Source organism: Hakea prostrata, chromosome 9, assembly GCF_041222555.1.
Source record: "Hakea prostrata isolate BN-2017 chromosome 9, UWA_Hpros_2, whole genome shotgun sequence".
Classification (NCBI taxonomy): domain Eukaryota; kingdom Viridiplantae; phylum Streptophyta; class Magnoliopsida; order Proteales; family Proteaceae; genus Hakea; species Hakea prostrata.
Window position 1 is genome coordinate 57463332 of NC_142608.1, and position 22021 is coordinate 57485352.

Sequence of the window (22021 nt, forward strand, 5' to 3'; positions counted from 1 at the left end):
CTATTTGGCGCTAACATCCTTGGACACATCCCAAATTGATTAAGAGTATCTACAAAGACTGGGTGCACGGGAAGCCTAAAACCACTGACAAAGGCATCCTCATACACAACAAACTCCCCTAAATGAGGTCGGTGAGCCCGATCATAGGAAGCAGGGACTCTAAGCACAAAATTATATGGTATGGAATAACGAGCTCGAATGAGTTCCAAATCACTCTCCGTCAGCTCGGAAGGATAAAAGCTGGGACCTGAACTACTTGGATCGAAATCTATATGTTCGGAGGTCCTAGGACGACTTCTTTCAAAAGCAAGTTTGGAGGGAGAAAGATTTGTCAGCCATCTTAGCCTGTTTTTGTTAAACCGACCACGAATACTTAAAGTCCTAAACTCCTCATCACTAAGCAAGTTCGGACGAACACTAGGAGACAAGGAAGGGTCAACAGAGGTATCACTCTCAGTATCACTATACCCCGAAGAGGAAGCCTCACTGCCCCCAGGTCAAACTGTCTCATTCTCAGAAGACGAACGACCAGAAGAAGTCATTAGAGGGTCTAAAAGCTCTCTTTTTAACACCCATCACTAAGTGAAAGCTACGGTTACAGTGGCTTAAAGGGAAGAAATGAAAAGCAGAGTTCAAAGAAAAGAAAAAAGAAAAATACTCTCAGACGATAACACCAAATAAAGAGCAAAGTGGATGAAAATGACCAGGAGAGAAAGACGAACTTACTCGTGAGAAGAATCGAAGAGAGAGCTTCTCGGAAGGTCGAGAAGAAGCTTTAGAAAAATCTGCAACTTTCGTCTTCTCCACAGACACAACAGTAACACAGTAAAAAAGTGAAATGGCTTAGGGAAGCACATATTTATATACTTCCTAAAAAATCCAAATCTAATGGATGACAAAGGAAAGGCATAAAAAGCTCCTAATCTAATGGCTTTAAAGGCTTCTGCATCCAACGATCCCGTACAAGGTCTCTTCTAAAGGATTCCAATCTAAAGGCTGCTGATTAAATAACAAAGCCGGTTGGAATTCCAACATTTTTGAAAATAGAAATGTCATTATGAAAGGCCATAAAGACAGGGCCACGTGTCAGGAGCACGATGACCTCAGAGAATGTGCGCCGTCTTTGCCAGTTATTGTGGCGCAGTTAATTGTCAGGTGACGTCAGCCTTAAAATCAACCTACAAATATGCAAAGTTTTCGTGGTCGGATTTCCTGAGCTTCATCTCCAAAATTCGAGCTTAAAAAGTCTCCACAATCTGAACAGCCTGAGGACCGGATTCCGAAGACTGGGGGGCTTATGATAAGGAAAGAATAAATAAGCTTAAACCAGTTCGGTTTGAGCCTAGTCCGACCTAGATCGAAATCAAACCAGTTCGGTTTGAACCTGGCCCGACCAGATTGGATCAAGATAAACGGACCAAGTCAAGGTCGGTCGAATAAGTACAAAGGCTGAATAACAAGGTAAATCTGAATAAGATTCTAGCCAAGGAGACAGCATTCAGTCAAGACTCTACTACTCGTGTTCGAGTAGGACTCAATGACTAAGATTCAGATCGCAACGTAATTAAGGTTTGAGTCCCAATCAAACTCATATTTAGAAAAGCTATAAAAAGGTATGAGAGCACAAGAGAAAGGTACGCTGAATAGAACGATCACTATTCGTATTATTATTGTTCATTACTTTCTTGCCTTCCTTAGTCGGATTCCTAACTAGATCGTTGGAGGTGAAAACTCGACCTCCACGGTCGAGCTCATCCTTGCAGGTTCAACCGGCTGAAGGGACGAACAGGATTGTGCAGCAACATATAGTATGGGTGAAATCTCTGGATTTCACCTCATACCCATAAATTTACAGATTCATGTTTTTAATGTAATAAGGGGAATCCCTAGATTTCATGAATCCAGGAATTCACACAACCAAACGGGTATTAATCTCCCATTTGTGAATCCAGAGATTTCAAATCTCTGGATTCATGTAACCAAACAGGCCCTTAACCCTTTACATTGTTAGAATATCACTTTCTATTTTACTTTAGGTTTCTGTTTTGGTTAATTTCTATTTTGGTTACTTTCTATTTTTCTTATTGCTTCGTTGACAAGGAATCTCCCTAGGATAGTGTCCCTTTTAGTAGATTTTGGAGATTCTGTGCAAAAGGTAATTTTTCTTTTTGCTGTAACTCAGTTTAAGAAACTTTCATAAACTAAGACTTGATTTTACATTATAAATAAAGTTCCAGGGAAGAGCCAAACATACATGCAAGCTCTCTCCCCCTTCTCTTCTTCTTTAGTCGTCTTCTATTCTTCTTCGTCTTTCTGAATTTTCTTTCAATCTCTAGGCTGACTGCAGGTGCTGAAATTTTAACGAACATCAAAGAGAGAGAGAGATAACAAAACATTCTAGACCAAGAGTTGGGCAGTGATCTTTTCAAGTCCTTCTTCTTCTTCTTCGTTCCTCTCAGGTTCCCACTTTCTTTCTCTTTGTGAGTGTGGGGTTGCCTTTTATAAATTTTCCCCCCCTTTCCTATATTTTCTTCAACTCTGTCCTATTTTATCTCCAAATATCTCTTTTTTGTATTCTATCTAAATTTGAGCACTAACTCCAGATCCTCCATTCTGGTTGAGTGAATTTTAAGAATACTAAAAATGAATAACTATGTTGCACTAAACTAGGATTTGAAATCTAGACCCATTCCATTTAATTATGTTTCTAACCAAGTAGTTGTCTCTTAGGTTATTATAAAAGCCAATTATATATAAATATACTATTCTAAGCATGGGTATTACATAACTGGTTGCTATGAAATGGAGCTATGCATTATTGGTTTTTCTGGTGTTGGGGTGTTTTCCTGTTCAAATCCAACCCGTTAAGTGGGCCTATGGTGCATTCCACTACCCAAGATGTAGGTGGGTAGTTTGCCTGGTCCTTTGGTCCCTCAACTGAACGTCCTATCAGGTTTTGAGTTCTGGCTTCTTGTTGCCTGTTGCAAAAGTTAATACATTTGCTTCCAATTATGTTCACTGTATTTGTAATGTGGAAAAGATATCTGGTATATGTTTCATTTATTGAATCTGCGTTTGATGCACATATGTCTTTAAATGTTATCCAACTTGTGGTCTTTTTACTTTCTTGGCCGGTTTATGTTCTACTGATACAATGTACTGATGTCTTTTGAACAGTGTTTCTTTGATACTCCAGGACTAATGTTGGATAGCCGTGGTTACCCTTGTAAAACTGATGCAAGAGTTCGTGCACAAAGTAGTTGGAGCTCGATTAACCTGTATGATGTGTTAATGGTTATTTTTGATGTCCATAGGCATCTTTCCAAGTGAGTAACTTTTCTCAATTTGACCTATCATATGTTCTCTCTATGTTTTTCATTTTCTACCAAGCTTGTAATGGAGAAAAAGTTCGTAAATATAATTTGTGCATATGCACCTTAAGTAGGATTGGATGAAAGTCTAAAGCTAGAATTTTGGGAATATGGATGGATTGATGCAAGGAATTCGTCAAGAGAAAAGATTATCATAGGAGGTGATCTAAATGGACATATTGAGAAAGATTAAAGAGGCTTTAAGAGTGTACATGGAGGATATAGTTTTGGAGAGAGGAATAAGGAAGGGATCTCAATTTTGGATTTTGCTGTTGCTTTGAATCTATCTATTGTAAATACTTACTTCAAAAAGAGAGAGGAGCATTGAATTACCTTCAAAAGTGGACATCATAAAAGCCAAATAGATTTCTTCCTAACTAGAAGGACTGATAGATTGTTGTGCAAGGATTGTAAGGTGATACCAGGGGAAAACTTAATTGCATAACTTAGACTTGTGGTCTTGGATATGTGCCTAACCCCAAAAACTCATAAAAGGTGCAAGGTTAACTATCCTAGGATAAGATGGTGGAACTTAAAAGGAGAGTGTTTGAAGTCCTTTGCTAATGAAGTAGTCAAACATGGAAAGTGGGATTTTAAGGAAGACACTAATGCAATGTGGAATGAGATGGCTATGTGTATCAAGAGGGTGGCTAAAGATGTCCTAGGTGAATCAAAAGGAAAGCTTCATTCTTATAGAGAGACTTGGTGGTGGGATAGTGAGGTTCAAGCTGCCATTAGGAATAAGAAAGCTAGTTTTAAGACATGGCAAAGAACTAAGGATGTTGAGGATCTTCAAAGGTATAGGTTGGATAGAAATGAAGCTAAGAAAATTGTGGGAAAAGCAAGGGAAAAGAAATATGAAGAGTTATACAATAAGTTGCGCACGAAGGAAGGGAAAAAAAATCTATTTATAAGATAACTAAGAATCTAAGATGAGGGATAAGAAGAGTAGAGATCTCGTCCATGTTAGATGTTTTAAAAATGGAGATGGTAAAGTACTAGTATGTGATGAAGACATTAAGAAAAAATGGGAAATCTATTCTCTAGTCTACTAAATGAGCATACTTCAAACACCTATGATTCGCACAATTACACCATCCACCAAGGCACCAATTTTCAAACTTATTTACGGAGAATTTTGATGTCCGAAGTAAAAGAAGCACTAAGGAGGATGAAACTCGGCAAGACACAAGGTCCTGATGAAATCCCAATAGAAGTTTGGTAGAGCTTAGGAATCCATGGACTAGTTTGGTTGATTAAGTTGTTTAATAAGATTATGAGTAGAGGGAAAATGCCAGATGAATGGAAGAGAAGCATCGTGGTTCCAATTCACAAAAATAAAGGAGATATTCAAAGCTGTAAATTGTAATAACTATAGGGGCATTAAACTGATGAACCATACTATGGAATTATGGGAGAGAGTAATTGAAACCTGTTTGAGACACTTAACTACAATCACAAAGAACCAGTTTGGGTTTATGCCGGGAAGATCTACAATAGAGACTTTTACCTAATTAGGAGACTTATGGAAAGGTATAGAGAGTGTAGTAAAGACCTTTATATGGTATTTATTAACCTAGAAAAAGCGTATGATAGAGCACCTAGAGCGTTAATTTAGCAAGTACTAGAGAAAAGAAGTGTTGCAAGTAAATATGTAGACATAGTTAAGGATATGTATGGTGACAAGTGTAAGAATAGTGAGGGGACAAAGTAATGAATTCCCAATTACAGTTGGGACTACATCAATGATCAACTTTAAGCCCATATCTATTTGCACTTGTAATGGATGAATTAACCAAAGACATTCAAGATGAGGTCCCCTGGTGTATGCTTTTTGCTGATGATATTGTGTTGATAGATGAGACTCAAGTGGTGATTAATACCGAATTAGAATCATGGATAACAACTTTGGAATCAAGAGGCTTTAAACTAAGTAGAACGGAGACATAATATCTAGTTTGTAACTTTAGTCATGATCAGGCAAACAATGAGGTGGTGATACTGGACGATAAGGAGATTCCTTAGAGTGATTGTTTTAGGTACCTAGGTTCAATCATAAATAAAAGAGGTGATATAGAGGATGATATTTCCCAAAGATTTAAAATAGGGTGGATGAAGTGGAGAGGAACGTCCGGGCCTTCGGGGTCTTGTGTGATTGACATATTCCATTAAAGCTTAAAGGAAAATTTTAAAGGACCGTTGTTCGACCATCTATGATGTATAGTGCAGAGTGTTGGGCTGTTAAAAAGAATCATATGGATAAACTCAGTGTAACAGAAATGAGGATGCTAAGATGGACGAGTGGCAAAACTAGAAAGGATAAGATAAGGAATGATCATATTAGAGTTGGTTTGGGAGTTGCTCCCATAAGTGATAAACTTCGAGAAAGTTGTTTGAGGTGGCATGACCACGTTCAACAGAGACCTATAAAAGCCCCTGTACAGAGAAGTGATATAATCCATATTGAAGGGACTAGAAGAGCTAGGGGTACACCTAAGATAACCTTAAGAAAAGTAGTGAGAAAGGATATGCATAGCTTAGGCCTTGTATCTAGCATGACCTCAAACATAATTGATTGGAAAGCAAAAATCCACGTAGCCGACTCCATTTAGTTGGGACAAGGTTTGTTGTTGTTGAACTTGAATCTAAACTCCGATCGGGTTCTGAGATAGTTTTAGGAAAAAATGGTTGGCAGTGAATATTTATTCTTAAGATGCAAGGTTAGTGGAATGGTTGAGAACCTCACATCTCAGTGGAGAGGTTGTGGGTTCAACCCTTGTCGGTGGCATATGTAATATCCCCATGCCCAATTTCCCTATATAAATAAAGCGACTTTGTTACCCCCCCCCCCCCACAAAAAAAAAAAAATTCCAAGAAATCTCTCTTAATTATGTATATTTCATTCTTGTGTTACTGACCATTTTGTTGGAGTTTAGACTTCTTTGTAAATTGTAAATCCTTATTTGGAAAGTAATAAAATAAAACTACCCTGGAGGAGCAAACAAATATCGAAGAGACTCTCTAGAGAACCAAATCTTTGCCAAATGCGTTTACTTGCTTCAGAAGATCAAATACCCTAGTGGCTTAGGATTAGTATAGAGAAACGATGCCAAAATCCCCTTTTAACTTATGATGGGGTTGGTTTTGAAACTAATTCAAGTTGTGGGACCTGAAATTGCTTCTTCTAAGAGACAGTTTGCACACCAATTCTGCTGAAGTGCTGAGTACTCTAAATGAAACAATTTGGAACAAATCCGAAAGTATAAAAGCTGAGAAAAGGTCCATGAATTTGTGGTTCCTGTTATTGATAATTGTATTTTCATTGCAAAAACTTTCTGGTGATCAAATATTATTAAGTAAGCTTGTCTAAGAAAATTACATGAGTTCTCTCTTCACCCATCAGTTATGTCAGTTTGTGTGGAAAACCATAACATAATTTGTTCCAAACCACAGCAAACATTTATTCATTTCTTCCATGATTCAGAACTTCAGGTAAGTTAGACAGCACTGGGGACCAGAGACAGACAAAAAAAAACTGTGCTTTGTAGTGAGTGAGAGGAGGTGTTCACTAAGACTAGTACGGTTTTTCAATTGAGAGATTGCAAATTTCCAGTAGAGAGATTCTTCCTCCACCGGTCATAAAGGGGAGTAAAAGTGTTTTTGGTGGCAAGATATAATGTAATTTCTAGTGAACATAAATTGGGAGCAGCAAAAGAGATTTTTCAAACTTCATAAAACAGAGACAGAATAATCTGAATGCAAGAGCAATTAGAGAAGTTAATGTGGTAGGAATGAAGACGGCTGCATCCAAAGTGGGGGGTGGGTGCGGAGCTTCAGCTGCGGTGACATTCTAAACCGCTGAGGCGGCCAAGACCATGACAATCACCAGCGAAGAGTCTCATCTTCAAAGCATCCGTTTCTATCTACTTGTCTTGGTGAGACTGAGCAATAGAGACTCTTTACAATTCCTCTTAAAGGACTGAGGAGAGGAATTGCAGAGAGCACTAGAGAGGAAGCAGGATAGGTGTGGGGTAAGATCATGACCTTCAATTGGCATGAATCTTGTGCGCCTGTTGGCCCCGTTCGTGGTGTTGAGGAACAGCTGAACAAGTGAGAGAAAGAAGAAGTAATCTTATAAAATCTACACATTTATAATTTTACCCTCATAATATCACGTCGGTTTTAAACCCTTTGCAAAAAGAGTTGAAAACCAAAGTAAGAAACAGCTCTCTGTCTATTTTCTTCAGTCCTTTTTAAATAGAAATGGGTCCCATAAATGGTACCAAACACAGTTGAAAACGATTCCTTGGGTAAAAATAAAAAAGAAAACTCATGCCAAACAGAGCTTAAGAGTCCTTGTATGTTTGCTTTCTAAGTTGAGTCCAAGTAGAAGTCCTAGTTTGATTTACTTTCCAATGTTGAGTCCTAGCATAAGCCCTTCATATAAATTGTAAGGCTATAAATATCCCCCATTGCTTGTAAATGAATCAGCTTTGATGATTAATTAAATTTGATTGAAGGAAGATATTGCGTGGAGTCGTGGGTTTCCAAGGGAGGAAACCTGCGGCTGCTTTGTGTTTCAGATTTTGCTGCAAATTTTTAATCTCTCTCTCCTCAGCAAGTATTCTAACACCCTGCCCCTACCCTTCTTCTCTCCCAACCCATTGCACCCTCTTTCTCCTCCTCCCTAACTTGTGCTCACTTCTCCCCCTCCCACATCCCAATTTCTTTAGGAATTATTGCCCCCTCCATTCCCTAACACTCCACCCTAGAAGCACCCTATTCATCCCCCAGAACCATAACCCCAATTCCCATATCACACTCGTGCTTTTCTATTTTTCTGGAGTTTTCATGGAATTTTCGGACTTCAATAGGGACCAAATTGCAAGGTCAAATCTACGGCAGTCTAATTGTTGGATCTGTCCCAAACCTTAGGAACCTTATTCCCCCAACCGTAGTGACCTTTCCTCTCAATTTCAGCCCAATCGGACCAACCCAACCCTAGAGTAGACCTTACTTCCTTTGCTGTCCTAAATCCCCAAAACCCAAGAAGCCCTTATTTCTAAAAAGAAACTTAATCTTCGTAAACCCTAGACCTGAAATTTTAAGTCTGAATTTAAAATACAGCAAGGTTCAGATTTAAGATTCATCAAACCCTAGCTTCTAAACCATACCCGATTCTTGTTTACCCTATCCCCAACCCTAGAATCAATCAAGTGAAACCCTAATTTTACTTCTGGTTCACTTGGATTGATCGTGAAGACTGGCCCTTGATTTAGGGGTTACATCACCATAAGCTCCTAATTTTGCTAAACTAAGCCATGTTTTTTAAGAGTCTTTCACTGAGGCTGAAGTTCAAATCAGTCCTCTTATCCGGATTTTTTGTTCCCCTAAAGCCACATCTTAAGTAGAAACTCCCCCGGGATCCATTCCAAAAAAGTCCTGCAGTGCTGTTAAAAAATAATTAGATTTGGTTCTGTTTTAATAGGATTCTAGTGTATTGCTGCGCTGCTTGGACACCCAACCAAGGGGGGCATTCAAAGGCTGTTCAGTCTTTGCTTCATCTTGTTTTTGATTGAGTTCTTCTATTTTTGGGTTCATTTTACGTTTAAGAACTTTCAGCCTACTTGCAGCTACACAGTTACTAATTTGTGGGATTTTGTTTATTACTTTTCTTGTGGTTGCCATCTTGAGGTCATCTCATTCTCCAACCAATTTTAGACCCCATTGTTCTCACTGGGATCTCCTAGTAGTCTCTGTCTTGTTCTTGGGAGAACTTTTTTCTACTTGATCTTGCCTTGGATTATACTTATTATGGTTCCGGATGAATTTACTCTTATATATATATATAGCTTGTGGTTTGTGTGGGAGCACTGATAACTTGAAATATTAACTCTTGCTTTTATATAGGCCTGACAAAAGGGTCATACGGCTGATTAAACATTTGGGAGAACAGGCACACCCAAAGCAAAAGCGAGTGTTGTGCATGAATAAAGTTGATCTGGTGGAAGTGAAGAAGGACTTGTTGAAAGTTGCCAAGGAATTTGGGGATCTTCCTGGATATCAAAGGTATTGTTATTTTCTTTGATAATATTCTGGTGGTGCAAGTTTTTGACGAATTGCTTTTGCATTTATTTTGTAGATATTTCATGATTTCGGGTGTCAAAGGTTCAGGAGTAAAAGATATCACTCAATATTTAATGGATCAGGCATGTTATCATCTTTTCATCTTCTTATTGCTAGTGTTTGGTATTTATGAAGACTTAGTCTTATTCAAATATTGATTACTCGAGTGATTAGCCCTTTCCCTTTCTAATTAGGCTTATTGTTTGTAGTTTCAATTTTTCTTTGTTTCATCTTTGCTACTTTCTTTAATGATTAGTTGGTAACCTGTGTTGCTAAACATGCTATATGTTTAGGGTTAAAATCCGTATTGGTCCCTATTATTGCAAATATTACATTTGGATCCTGCTCAAACTAACACAGCTCTAAAGGTGTTAATGTCAGAAAGAAATGACCATAATACCCCCGACTAAATGAAATTACCACTTTACCCCCATATCCTATTCTCAAAAACCATATAGACGGGGTGAAAGGATTCCCCCTTCACCCATGTTCACCTGTTGAAAATCACCTGCCACTGCCCCACTTTTGGGAAACCACCCAGCACCAAAAAAAAAAAAAAAAAAAAAAAAAAAAAGAAAAGAAAAGAAAAGAAAAGAAAAATAAAAAAAAAAAAAATCCAGTCCCCTTTTGGCCCCACCCTCTGCAACACATTCTCTTCCCATTCTTTGCTTTTCCCTTCAATTCATCAGGTTTCAGTGGGTATTTTTTATGATAATTTCAATCATTGTTAGAGACCTGCAATCTGAAGATAGGGAAAGAGTGCAAAAATAGAGAAGAACAGAAAACCCTAACATGGCAAACAAGACTAATCTTCATAAGGAACATCTGGGAAAGCTGGTCTGAATGTCAGAAATCGAGATCATAAGAACAAAAAAGTTAATAAACTCACAAGCTAGTTCTCATCTCTCTCTCTCTCTCTCTCTCTCCACCAGATCCCAATCTTTTGAAGACAAACTTGTAAACTTTTGCCATTCCTTACCATTAAGATCGACTCCAAGAAGACAAAATCTTGGGAAGAAATTATCCCTAATTAAGAAGTTTGAGTGTTGGTGCATTTACAGAAATTGACTTCGGTGGTGTTTAACCATTTACAGGGGGAAAAATCATAGTTAACCACTGCTAAACCACCCACCTGCCAGAATCTAGCATGCTTTATATCATTTACAGGGAAAGTTACTTTGATTAGGTCTGTAGATCTTAAAATCAAATAGGATTTTCTGGTAGAATCAATTAGGTTTGTAATCCCTGGTATTAGGGTTTTCTATTGGAATCGATTACGCTTGCGGATCTTAAAATGACTTCAATTCTGTTTGCAGGTCTTGAAATCACTCCCTATTAGATCTTAAAAAAAGGCCAAACTCTTCCTATAGATGAAGAAAGAACAAATCATGGACTTTGGTTCATGCATCTACCTGTTTAGAGGAAAAAGATGATGCATTTAGGATAAAATCGCACTCCCGGTCGGTGGGTTTCGGCGGTGGGGCATTGATGGGTGATTCAGTAAGGTGAAGGAAAAATCCCTTCACCCACCTATATGATTTTTGAGAATAGGGTATTTTTGGGTGGGGGGGGGGGGGTGGTGTGGTAATTTCATTTGTTTATATTTTAGTTGAGGGTATTTTAATTTTTACAGCCTTTAGTAGTTTCTTGAATAACATGGATTTTTTGCTTCTTTTCCATTTTACATATATTCTCCTAACTGTGGCAAATAAATGGTTATTTCTCTTAGGCAGTTAAAAGACCTTGGGACGAAGATCCCTTCACCTTGACCCAAGACGTAATGAAGAACATATCGTTAGAAGTTGTCCGAGAAAAGATGCTAGACCATGTTCATCAGGTACTGCAGCTATTCTTACATGTATAAGTTTTGTGGTTGCTTTTCCCCTTGTAGATAACTTACTGTTCTGTTCCAGGAAATTCCCTATACCATGGATCATCGCTTGATGGATTGGAAGGAACTGAGGGATGGTTCCCTTAGGATTGAGCAGCATTTTATTACTCAAAAACAAACCCAACGCAAGATTTTGGTGGGGAAGAATGGATCTAAAATAGGGTGATTACATTCTTGCAACCCTGGATCCTTTTACTTCTGAGGTTCACTGTCTTGGGTACAATAATAGTTATGGGCAACAGATTGAGTTTTAATTTGGTCTCTTTCTTTTCATTCCGTTTCCCTGAGATGGGAGATCTCTTATACATAATCATTTAAATGGTCTTGATCACTGGTTTCCATTAGGATTTTCAAACCTGTTCCTGCCCTTATAATCTATTATAATATATAGCGATTTTTCTTGACAAAATTATCTTTTACCCTCTCAAATAATAGCGTGCATGCTCATGTAATGTAGGAGAATAGGGGTGGAAGCAAATGAAGAATTGAGGTCCATCTTCAAGAGGCAAGTACATCTCATCCTCCAAGTTCGTGTGGCTTGAAGCAGGCATAAGATGATGATTCATGTCCCAGCAGCAACTTCAAACTTTGAATCTGTATCAAGTTGTACAAATGTAGCTAACATATTCATCAGTGGGATACTAAATTTTGAAGGTTATTTAGAGTTTAGGTTTCCCAGTCCTGTTTGCTAATTTATTATTAGCTTCTGGTAGAGTTTTCTGATGGTTTGTTAGCCTCAATGAGAAGATGTATGTTTCCGGGTTGTGTGGATCATCGTCATTCTGTACTAGTGGGGAACCCGTTTCATAAAATAAAAGGGTGAACCCAGTGCCGACGGTTTTGCACAAGCAGTGACTGAGGGCGTGATTTTTCGTACGCAGTCTTACCCTGGCAACCTATTTCTTAAAATGATATACTGAAATGCGAAGACTGATTTTTTTATTTTTCCTTTGGCTTTTGAATGACAACTATCTAATGCAATTGGTAAACTGTGGTTTGCACTTCAGGAACCTGTCAATCTCAATTCTGATGCCACACACATTCAGATGGACTCAAGAAAAATAGAAGTAACCTTTCAAAGACCATTTTATCCTCTCCCGCTTTGTTGCCATGTCTAGTGAATATCAGTTTTTTTTTGGGAGGTGATGGATGGGTAAGGAATCGTGAATGATCAGTTGAGTGGCTTTCGCTTGCCATCTGCATTATTTCCAAATATGTCACTTCCATAAATATATATAAATTTTTTGGTAAATCACTTCCAAACTTCAAAACCACAAGTTTTGAAAAGGGTTTTCAACACTAGCCGGACTACTGATGTTAATTTAACCAAATGTTGGATATGTCTGATCCATTTATTTGATCCCCCTGAAACCGAAGTATATGAGCTACAATAATATTGTATTAAAAAAAAAAAAAAAAAAGTTAAACACAAATATACAAATTTATATTAGTAGGGCCTAAGAGTGCAAGTTTGGGCATGATAGCCCTGACCCACCCTATGTCCTCCTGAGCCTGAATAGGACTTGGGCTCAAGAATTTGGACTTGAAGGCAGGTTAGAGCAAAAATATTCTGGCCCTGACTAGGACTAAGGGCAGGCCTGGGATTTCTCTTTGGCCCACTGGGCTTGTCCCAATCCGTGCCTGATTTTTTGCCCTGACCCTGGCATTTTGGTCTTGATTCTATCCTTAATCCTTGTCCTAATTTTGTCCCTAATGCTTGATCTCAATGAAATAAGAACAATGATTAGGATATGGCCAATCATGGTAAGGACTAAGTATAGGATCAATCAAGGCCAGGGTTAGGGATAAGGTTATAGATAGGGCCAATTAGGACTAGGGACAAGGCCAAGTATAGGGCCAATCAGGGCTAGGTTCAGGGATATGGCCAATTAGGGCTAGGGATAGGGTCAGGGTCAAGGCCAATTAGGGCGGGAATGTGTTTAGTTTGGCCCTATAGGGCTTAGGGTCAGGAACAATAATCCTTGGCCGTAAATTAGGGTTAGGGCGGGAATAAGCTTAAATTAGAATATATAAGGCAACACTTGAGATTGCAGAAGCCTGACCTAGTCCGCCCTTATAACAACCCTACTTTCTATAGTTTCTTATAAGAACATATATATATATATATAACTTTTACTTTCATTTTGTAAGTATCTATATTGGTTTTCTTCAATAACCAAAGCATCTGACTCTAGTTATACAATGAAGGGAGGCTGAGAAACCCATATTTTTTAAAATAATTTTCTATTATAAAAGGTTAAAAGAATAGTGAAACAATTGGTATTATAGTAAATGTTGATAATAATTTTATTATGAGGAATGGGTTGCATGGTATCATCTACTGGGGGTTTAACCAAAAAAAAGAAAAAAGAAAAAGAAAGAGTATCATCTGTTGGGAGCAAAATTTGTATTTTTTTTTTAACCGTGGGATACTTTAAAGTTAAACCTCCTTAGTCCTTACAAAGGAGGTCCCACAGCCCAGGTGGGCCATGGAACGGTCCAAATAATGAGATTATTATGAAAAGGCAAAACCCTCATTAAACCCTTTCACTATCGTCTTCCTCCATCTGCAACAAAACTATCACTCCTGCCGGAAAATGAGAATCTGCAGAGCTTTCAGTTTCCGAATTCTTAAACAGAACAGACTCACGAACCCCGCCGCCATAAACCTAGGTCAGATTTCTGCTCGTATTTGTTCAATTTCTCACCTAGAAGCTTCCTCGCAAACCCTAGAACAGCTCTCAGTCATTCCCCTCGACGTTGATAAGAACGTTGAAGTTTTCTTAGAAAAAGCAATCTTAGATTCTGATTGGCATTCAGTCGAACGGGTATCTCCGAATCTCACTCCGTCTGCGATCTCGAATGTTATTTCAAGGCTCCGCGGATCGCCTGACTCTGTTCGTTTGTTAATTGAGAAATTAGGTTTTAAATCACTAGATGTCAGATGCATTTGCCTCGCGGTGGGTGCAGTCTCTCGCCTTCCATCGCCGCAACCCGCTTTACAGCTGCTGAAGAGAGTTTTGGATGGTGGTCTTGCGACGAACCAGGAACTTTTCGACGAACTGGTGCTCGTTCGCAAGAGCTTGAGCTTGTCCAGTTCAATTGTTCTGGATTTGCTGATTCGGGCTTGTTGTGGATTGAGGAGAGCAGATCAAGCTCTCGAATGCTTCTACTTGATGAAGGATCAGGGGATTCTTCCCAAAATTGAAACTTGTAATGAGTTATTGAGTTTGCTTTTGAAAATGAATATGACGGATACGGCTTGGGCTTTGTATGCTGAAATGTTCAGGTGGAGGATTCCTTCCTCAGTTGTCACGTTTAACATTATGATTAATGTATTATGTAAGGAAGGAAAAATGAAGAAGGCTAAGGTTTTCATTGGACACATGAAGGGTTTCGGATTTAATCCAACCGTTGTCACTTACAACACGATAATTCACGGATACTGTTCTAGAGGCAAACTTGCAAGCGCTCAGGAGATGTTTGATTCTATGAGAAATATGGGTATACAACCCGATTCTTACACTTATGGATCTCTCATTAGTGGGTTGTGCAAGGAGAGAAAACTCGAAGAAGCATCAGCTCTTTTTGGCAAAATGGTGAATGAAGAGCTTCTGCCTACTGCTGTTACATACAATACATTAATTGATGGATACTGCAACAAAGGGAACTTGGTGACGGCCTTTAAGTACAGGGATGAAATGGTTAGTAAAGGAATAAAGCCAACTGTCTCCACGTACAATTTGCTGATTCATGCCCTGTTTATGGAAGGTAGGGAAGCTGAAGCAGATGACTTGATCAAGGAAATGGATAAAAGTGGCTTGGCTCCTGATGCAATCACATATAACATCTTAATAAATGGGCACTGCAAAACAGGGAATGCAAGTAAAGCCTTTGACCTGCATGCGGAAATGTTTAGTAAAGGGATTCGTCCTTCTGCAGCAACATACACATCCCTTATCTATGTTTTGAGCAAGCAGAAAAGAATGCAACAGGCTGATAACTTATTCAAGCAGGTTGTCTGCAAAGGAATTCGCCCTGATGTCATAATGTTCAATGCACTTATTGATGGCCATTGCATAAATGGGAACATGGAGAGGGCATTTATGCTCTTGAAGGAGATGGACTCAAAGAAGATTACTCCTGATGAAGTAACCTACAATACTCTAATGCAAGGGCTTTGTAGGGAGGGGAAAGTTGAGGAAGCTCGTCGGCTTCTTGATGAAATGAAGATTAGAGGCATCAAACCTGATCACATTAGTTACAACACCCTCATTAGTGGGTATGGTAGGAAAGGTGAAATGAAAGACGCCTTTAAAGTTCATGACGAGATGTTGAGCAAAGGTTTCAATCCCACTCTTCTCACTTACAATGCCCTAATCCAAGGGCTATGTAGAAACAAGGAAGGATATCATGCTGAAGAACTCTTCAAAGAGATGGTAAGCAAAGGCATTACTCCTGATGACAGCACCTACTTCTCTTTGATTGAGGCTCTTGGGAAAGATGGAGGCTTGTTAGAGAACACTGGCATGTAATCCATTGTTGATCAGCAGACTTTCAACTTTTCACATTTAAGAATGCATTTGATGCCTTTGAGAAAGAAACCAGTGCTTGTTTTTCAGGCATGAATTCTTCATAAATGATTTCATTTGCTAGTGACAGTATCTATGCACCACTGCTCCTTCTCATATTTGGCCACCAAAGTCCAATACTGTCAATACTCTGTGAATATACTGTAGACATGTGGAGACACAAGGAAGAACTTTCAGGTACTTGTACAGTTGTACTTGGTGCCTGTCTTGTTGTACATTTGATCTTTTAATCCAAAATGAGTACTTGATGTGTCTGTAATTTTTTGCGATGCATTATTTCCCTATTTTTGGAAGAATGGTTTATCAAAAACTCTAATCTGCTTTGGCCAAATTGGTTCTGATAGCAATACCTCCTTTTGATTTCCCCTTGTTCAGAATACTCACATTCTTTGAAGACGAGGTCATCTCTCAAAATGCGGATTTCTTCGTATTCACCTATTTCCTTGTATCTTAAGCAGTGGGAAATCGACCCTAATCCTTTTATTGTTACAGAAGTCCCGATTCTCTCTGAACTTTGTTTAGCCATAGAAAGAGTCCCAATAGGGGCATGAACCAATCTAATTTGCTGGCATGAACTTATTGATGGCCATGCAGGCTGTTTTAACCTTTCCCACTTTACCAAACCATCAACTTCAAAATATTTTGAACCATGGGGCATGACTACTCACCCTATTGAGGCTACATCACTTGGGCTCGGGCTTGGGGAGATCTCATATGTAATCACATAGATGATCTTGATCGCCGAAAGTTTCTCATAGGATTTTCAAACCTGTTCCTGGCCCTTATGATTTTTCTTGACAATATTTTCTCTTACCCTCTTATTTAATAGTGTGCATGCTCATGTTTAATGTGGAGAATAGGGGTGGAAGGGAATGAAAAGTCAAGGTCCATCTTCAAGAGTCATACGTCTCATCCTCTTTAAGTTCTTGTGGCTTGAAGCAGCCATAAGATGATGATTCATGTCCCACCAGCAAGTTCAAACCTTGAGAATCTGTATCAAAGTTGTACATATTCGTTGAGTGGAATTCTAAATGTTGAAGGGTACTTCGAGTTTATGTTTCCCAGACTTGTTTTCTTTCTTTCTTTCCTTGGTTTTTGGATAACGAGTCTCTAATGCGACATGCTTATGCACACCAGGAAGTTCTGAATCCAAAAAGTTGGTATTGGACGCTGTCGATCTCGAGTCGGATTCCTTACACATTGGGATGGACTGAAGGAAGAAAAGGGGAACCTGTCAATGACCATCTTATCCTCCCACGGATTGTTGCCATATGTGGTGAACTTTCAGCTAGTTATCTCTCCTTTGCCATCTTCACTGTTTCCAAGTTAGTCATTTCCATACTTAAAAGACCAAAGTTTTCAAGGGAAAAGAACACTAACCTGTAAAAACCCCGATCAGAGAAGTGCATCTGTGCACTCAAATTGGTCCCAGCCTGATGTAAAAGTTACATGACCAATTAAAGGTTTCCTGTCCAGTTTTACTTCATGTATTCTTACTATGTCATATTTTGTGAATCATATCGATGTCAGAACTTGGCTAGCATTATGTACAAACTCTACTAGGACAATTTAACCAAATGGAGGATAATACAAGAAGAGAGTAAACTTCCCAGATGCCAATTTCCATTGCTCTGCTTATAATATGGTGAACATCAGCTTCTAATCCTCCTCAAACAGAACTACATCATATACAATATCAGGTGATTTTCTTTTTAAAGGTGGAAACAGTGAGATTTGTTTCCAATTTGAGCACATTTGCAAAACTAGGAATGCAGACACTACATAAAAGTACAAGTACAAACAAAGAAAGCTAGTTGTGGACAATTATTTTTCTCCCTTGTGATATAAAGACATTCCTTGAAAAAAATAGTTTATTACAACCTGTTACAAAATTTTGGTGAAATAATCAACCTGTTTTAAATTATTCTAGAAAGCAGAACCACTACCCTTCGTTCGCCCCATCAACACATCTTTGGCTTCGTTTATCTTTTGAGCAAGATACTTGTTACCACCACTGTCAGGATGGTTGGCCATCATCACTCTCCTATGAGCCTCCTTAACCTTCTCCATGGCAGCATGCTCTCTGCAACCAAAGCAAATATCCCATAAGCAACCAGACTTCATATTAGCTTGAAAGAAGTTGGTGTCCAGGTGATGACATTCATTATTTCAATTGGATAAGTGATTCAGTGAGATTAACGAATATCAACAAAATGCCTAGTTTGTCAACTATTGAGTCACGATATTAATCTTAGAGAAAATCTGTGCCTCCTCATCTAAGGTCTGACAGCTCACACTAAAGCTCAAAGAATTAAGTAGCTTTTTTGGGTATAATTTTCCTGCAATTACCAGCACAGACACTAGAATCCTTACTGTTGATAACCCTTTTCTTTGTTGGCCAACAGACGTCCAAACAGAAAATCAAATACAATGGCCACAGGATAGATATAAGCTTTTCCTTTCAATAAATACTGGACATGTGCTGCATTCATGTGCTTCCATCCATATACATGCTCAAGGGAAAATATTATAATGACAATGAAACAGAAGAATTTTTTTTTTTTATGTTTCTGATGTATTAAGCAATCATACATTTCATTATTATCACAGTGATTCTAGATGGAAGTGCAGTGACCTTCCTATATCGGGAACTGTTTGACTGGGATCTTGACCCTAGAACAGTTTCAAGTTCCCGGTCCAACAGTGGCTTCAAGCATTATAGTCAAATTCAGAATCACCTTACTTCAATGATCTGACTATCACAAATTTAGAAACACCCTTTTGGGTTGGGGTGATGATTTGTATCCCCTCAGACTATAGATTTGTACTTAGTTTATGGAAGTCCCAAAACCAGATCATTTAAGTTTTTCAATTATAAAGCACAAGCTCAAATAGCATCTTTTTAATATTTTATGGTCCTGATCCAAGTGATCCACCCAGAGGAAATAGTGCAAAGGAGTTCTCTATAAACAGAATACTACCTGACACCAAGGATTAAAGCAGCTTCTCGTCTTGACATGCTCTGCTCAAACCCACCCTCATAGAATCTTCTTGCTCGGGGTACAACAGGACGAGCTTTGAATGCTTGCCATGCCTGGATCAAGTATCTACCTCCCAAAGCAGCAGCAGCCACTGAAAAACCAGCTACAAGTGGAGTTGCCTGAAGAGAAAATAATTAACAAGATGAGAGGAAATCAAGTTGCTTGATGCTGCAAGAAAATCCTAAACATTATGTATAAAAGAAATGATCTATCCACAGTGTTTTGCAGGATATTAATGATAGTAGAAACAACAATCTCAGAAATGTACAGAAGCTGCTTTAAGTGGATATGTCTAACATTATACTTCCAACAGACCAACCAGGTAAAGAATATTTGGACGGCTCTCCTCACAGTCCATTTAGGAAAATATTGCTACAAATCTGCCACATGCTTATTTGGGGCAGTTTTCCAACACAATCCATTTAGATAACACTCCAAATACAAGAGTAAAAATCAGGTGTAAGAAAATTTCAGGAAAGCTCAACCTTTAGGTCCCCTGCTCATATGTCATGTTTCAGCAAAAAGAAGTTTGCCATGTAGCAAAACAGAGTTTGAAAAATCCAGGACTTTTGCAAGAAATGCATTGTAATGGTGGGAGTACAAAACATGCACTGGATACAGGTGAGTTTGGTTGGACTTAAAAATGAAACTAATATATGGCTAACTTGAATCATATCATCTCTATCCAATTGGCTGAAACTGCCACATCACTGTCCACATAGCTTGAACCAGTGGACCATCAGGAAGCACTCCATCAAAGTGGCCACACAAAACAGTTTTTTCCCAAGTCATGTACAAGTGTAATCCAAGTATTTCCTGTAGTTTTTTCGAATTTGATCACACATTTCTCTTAGATCAATCCACCTAAAAATATGGCTTGTAGTCTTTAATGAATGCAAAAAGCATATTGATGCACTAGTCGCAAAAAGGTGTTCATTGGAAGTTTCCCAGAACACCATCAGGCACATCACTCTGTATCTATCATCTTTACAGCATGAAATCTATTTCCCCAAATCTTATTGTTGCTGACATGCTTATTGATTCTATTTTAAAATAATAGGAACCAGTAGGGTTAAAATTTGAGTCTTATATAAACTAAGGTTGAACATGGGTTTCTTCACTTCTATATCTTCTAATGATCACACCTTTACTAAACATTGGGTTAAGCAGTAAATCTGTAGAAGAAGTGCAGCATTAAACCGGATTGCTACCATGATATCAATTGTTAAACTTTGTCCAGCTTCATCATTGTCTGCCTTGAAATTAAATAAAAGCCAATAAGAAGTTTAAGACCTCTTGGTCCTCTTCATAATCTTAAAGTTCCAACATACCTCTTTCTATGAACAAATACTAAACTTGAATTATCCTAACACCTAGAATTAATGCAATAATACTACTGTTCTTAATTATATTGGGTTTTAGGGATGGAAGGCAATTTGATTGTATTCATTAATTTCAGATGACACCTGAGATTTCTTGAAAATGAGAGTCAAATTTTCTGAAGATAATAAAATCCTTTAGGAGTAGCGTATACACTACTAGCATAAAATAGAGGCAAAAGAACGAGCCAACAAAAAGAGAGAAATCCAGGAACAGGAATGGTCTTACCATTGTAGAAAGTCTGAGAGTTTCGCAAAAGCAAAGCTTCAATTACCAACACCGAGTATCTACAATAAGAGAAAAAAAAAAAAAAAAAAGAAAAAAACCCATTAATACTCTTAACAAGAAAACCATCTTATGAGCCCTCATAGATTTAATACAAAACAAGCTCCACGAACAGCTCCAATGAAAATCAAAGCCCAGAATCGTGAAGAAGAAATCTTACATGTTCAGATTGAAAAGAACAACTTTTTCGGGTGGGAAGACAACAGAATAAGTAGCTAAACAAAATCTGGTTGTGTGTCATGAGGCTCTCGTACCTGATGAATTTTTATAGGTTAACGGTTTCGACTTCAACAGCTTCTTTTTTTCTTCCGCCACAAGAAAACCAGAAAACCGCCTAAAGACGGCGCCCATATGAAATCTAGAAGGTGCAATGGCAAATCCGGTATTTTAGGCAATTAAGCAATTTTCAATCTGAACCGTCTTTTTCTTTTTCTTTTTGGTAAAAAATCTGAACCAGTCTTCTATCACAATTTTTTTTTTGGTAAAGTCTTCTATCACATGGATGAATAGAACTTTCACCTAGAATGGAGTTTTGGAAACGCAAGAGTTCTCACCAACAAACACCAGAACTACGAGCAGAAATCCTAATATAGCAAGGTTAACCTAAAATTGAAACGCAAGAGAATGTAATTCGGTATCAATGGTGCTTCATCCAAGTGGTCCAACCAACCAAAGAATAGTACAGACATACAGTATTATCATTTAGAAGACCAGAACCCTAAAATTCTCACTTTCTCAAAGTCTCCTGAGATGGAAAGAGGCTCTTTGTATGCCTCAGTAAGAATCAAACCCATGATCTCTTCACTAAGAGGTGTTGATTTCACCACTAGAACAGCTCTAGGCAGAAAAATGTTCTTCTATTAATACTTTTTAGAGAATTGATTTTTCTTTTGCCTTTTTCCTTTGTTTGAAGCCTGATGTAGTGATGTTATAATATAGAGTACATTACATGTATATCCCTTATAAACGTTCCTCTCATGTCTAATATCCTTAGTTTTAAAATAAGGAAAAAATATTTTTCTATACGTAAAGACATAATTTATCTTTATTAAATTTTTTTATCGGAGAAAAAAAATTAAAAAGAAAACTCAAGATCAATCATAGTATGAACTTTGGAAATTTGAAATGGGCCAGGCAGTCATGTTCCAAGAGATGTTTTAAACCTGATTTTATAGAAGTTCCCAAGGCCTATTTGGTTATCTGAATCTACGGATTTCAAATCCTTCGTTTCATGAATCAGAGATTTCACTTTTTGGCCTAAAAACGTGAATTAAGACATTCTTAGATATTGAATGAAATCCATGAATTCAGATAACCAAATAGGCTGTAAATATA

General features: G+C 38.1%; 3 protein-coding genes across 4 annotated transcripts in view; 2 read left to right on the forward strand and 1 right to left on the reverse strand.

The window, feature by feature from the left end:
- The window catches only part of LOC149005688 (GTP-binding protein ERG-like), a 37529-nt gene extending 25216 nt beyond the window's left edge, over nt 1–12313 (forward strand). The window contains exons 3-8 of the mRNA XM_089169491.1: nt 3178–3326; nt 9282–9440; nt 9514–9584; nt 11231–11334; nt 11411–11550; nt 11846–12313. Coding sequence (XP_089025617.1) covers nt 3178–3326; nt 9282–9440; nt 9514–9584; nt 11231–11334; nt 11411–11550; nt 11846–11930 — 708 coding nt within the window. The 3' untranslated portion in view covers nt 11931–12313. The remainder of the gene's footprint in view (nt 1–3177; nt 3327–9281; nt 9441–9513; nt 9585–11230; nt 11335–11410; nt 11551–11845) is intronic.
- A 1638-nt stretch (nt 12314–13951) lies between these two features.
- On the forward strand, nt 13952–16224 carry LOC149005689 (uncharacterized). Its single transcript, XM_089168742.1, has one exon. It carries the CDS (start codon nt 13986–13988, stop codon nt 15921–15923), a length of 1938 nt encoding a protein of 645 aa, XP_089024868.1. The 5' UTR covers nt 13952–13985; the 3' UTR covers nt 15924–16224.
- Nucleotides 16225–17760: 1536 nt separating this feature from the next.
- LOC149005690 (mitochondrial import inner membrane translocase subunit TIM14-3-like) lies at nt 17761–21029 on the reverse strand. Of its 2 annotated transcripts, none has more exons than XM_089168697.1 (4): nt 20941–21029; nt 20630–20688; nt 18962–19140; nt 17761–18063 (listed from the first exon to the last, which is right to left on the reverse strand). In XM_089168697.1, the coding sequence occupies exons 2-4, from the start codon at nt 20630–20632 to the stop codon at nt 17907–17909; spliced, it is 339 nt and encodes a 112-aa protein (XP_089024823.1). In that variant the 5' UTR covers nt 20633–20688; nt 20941–21029; the 3' UTR covers nt 17761–17906. The 2 variants fall into 2 exon arrangements, with proteins under 2 accessions (XP_089024823.1, XP_089024822.1); XM_089168696.1 differs by lacking the exon at nt 20941–21029 and adding an exon at nt 20847–20934.
- Between the last annotated feature and the right edge of the window lie 992 nt (nt 21030–22021).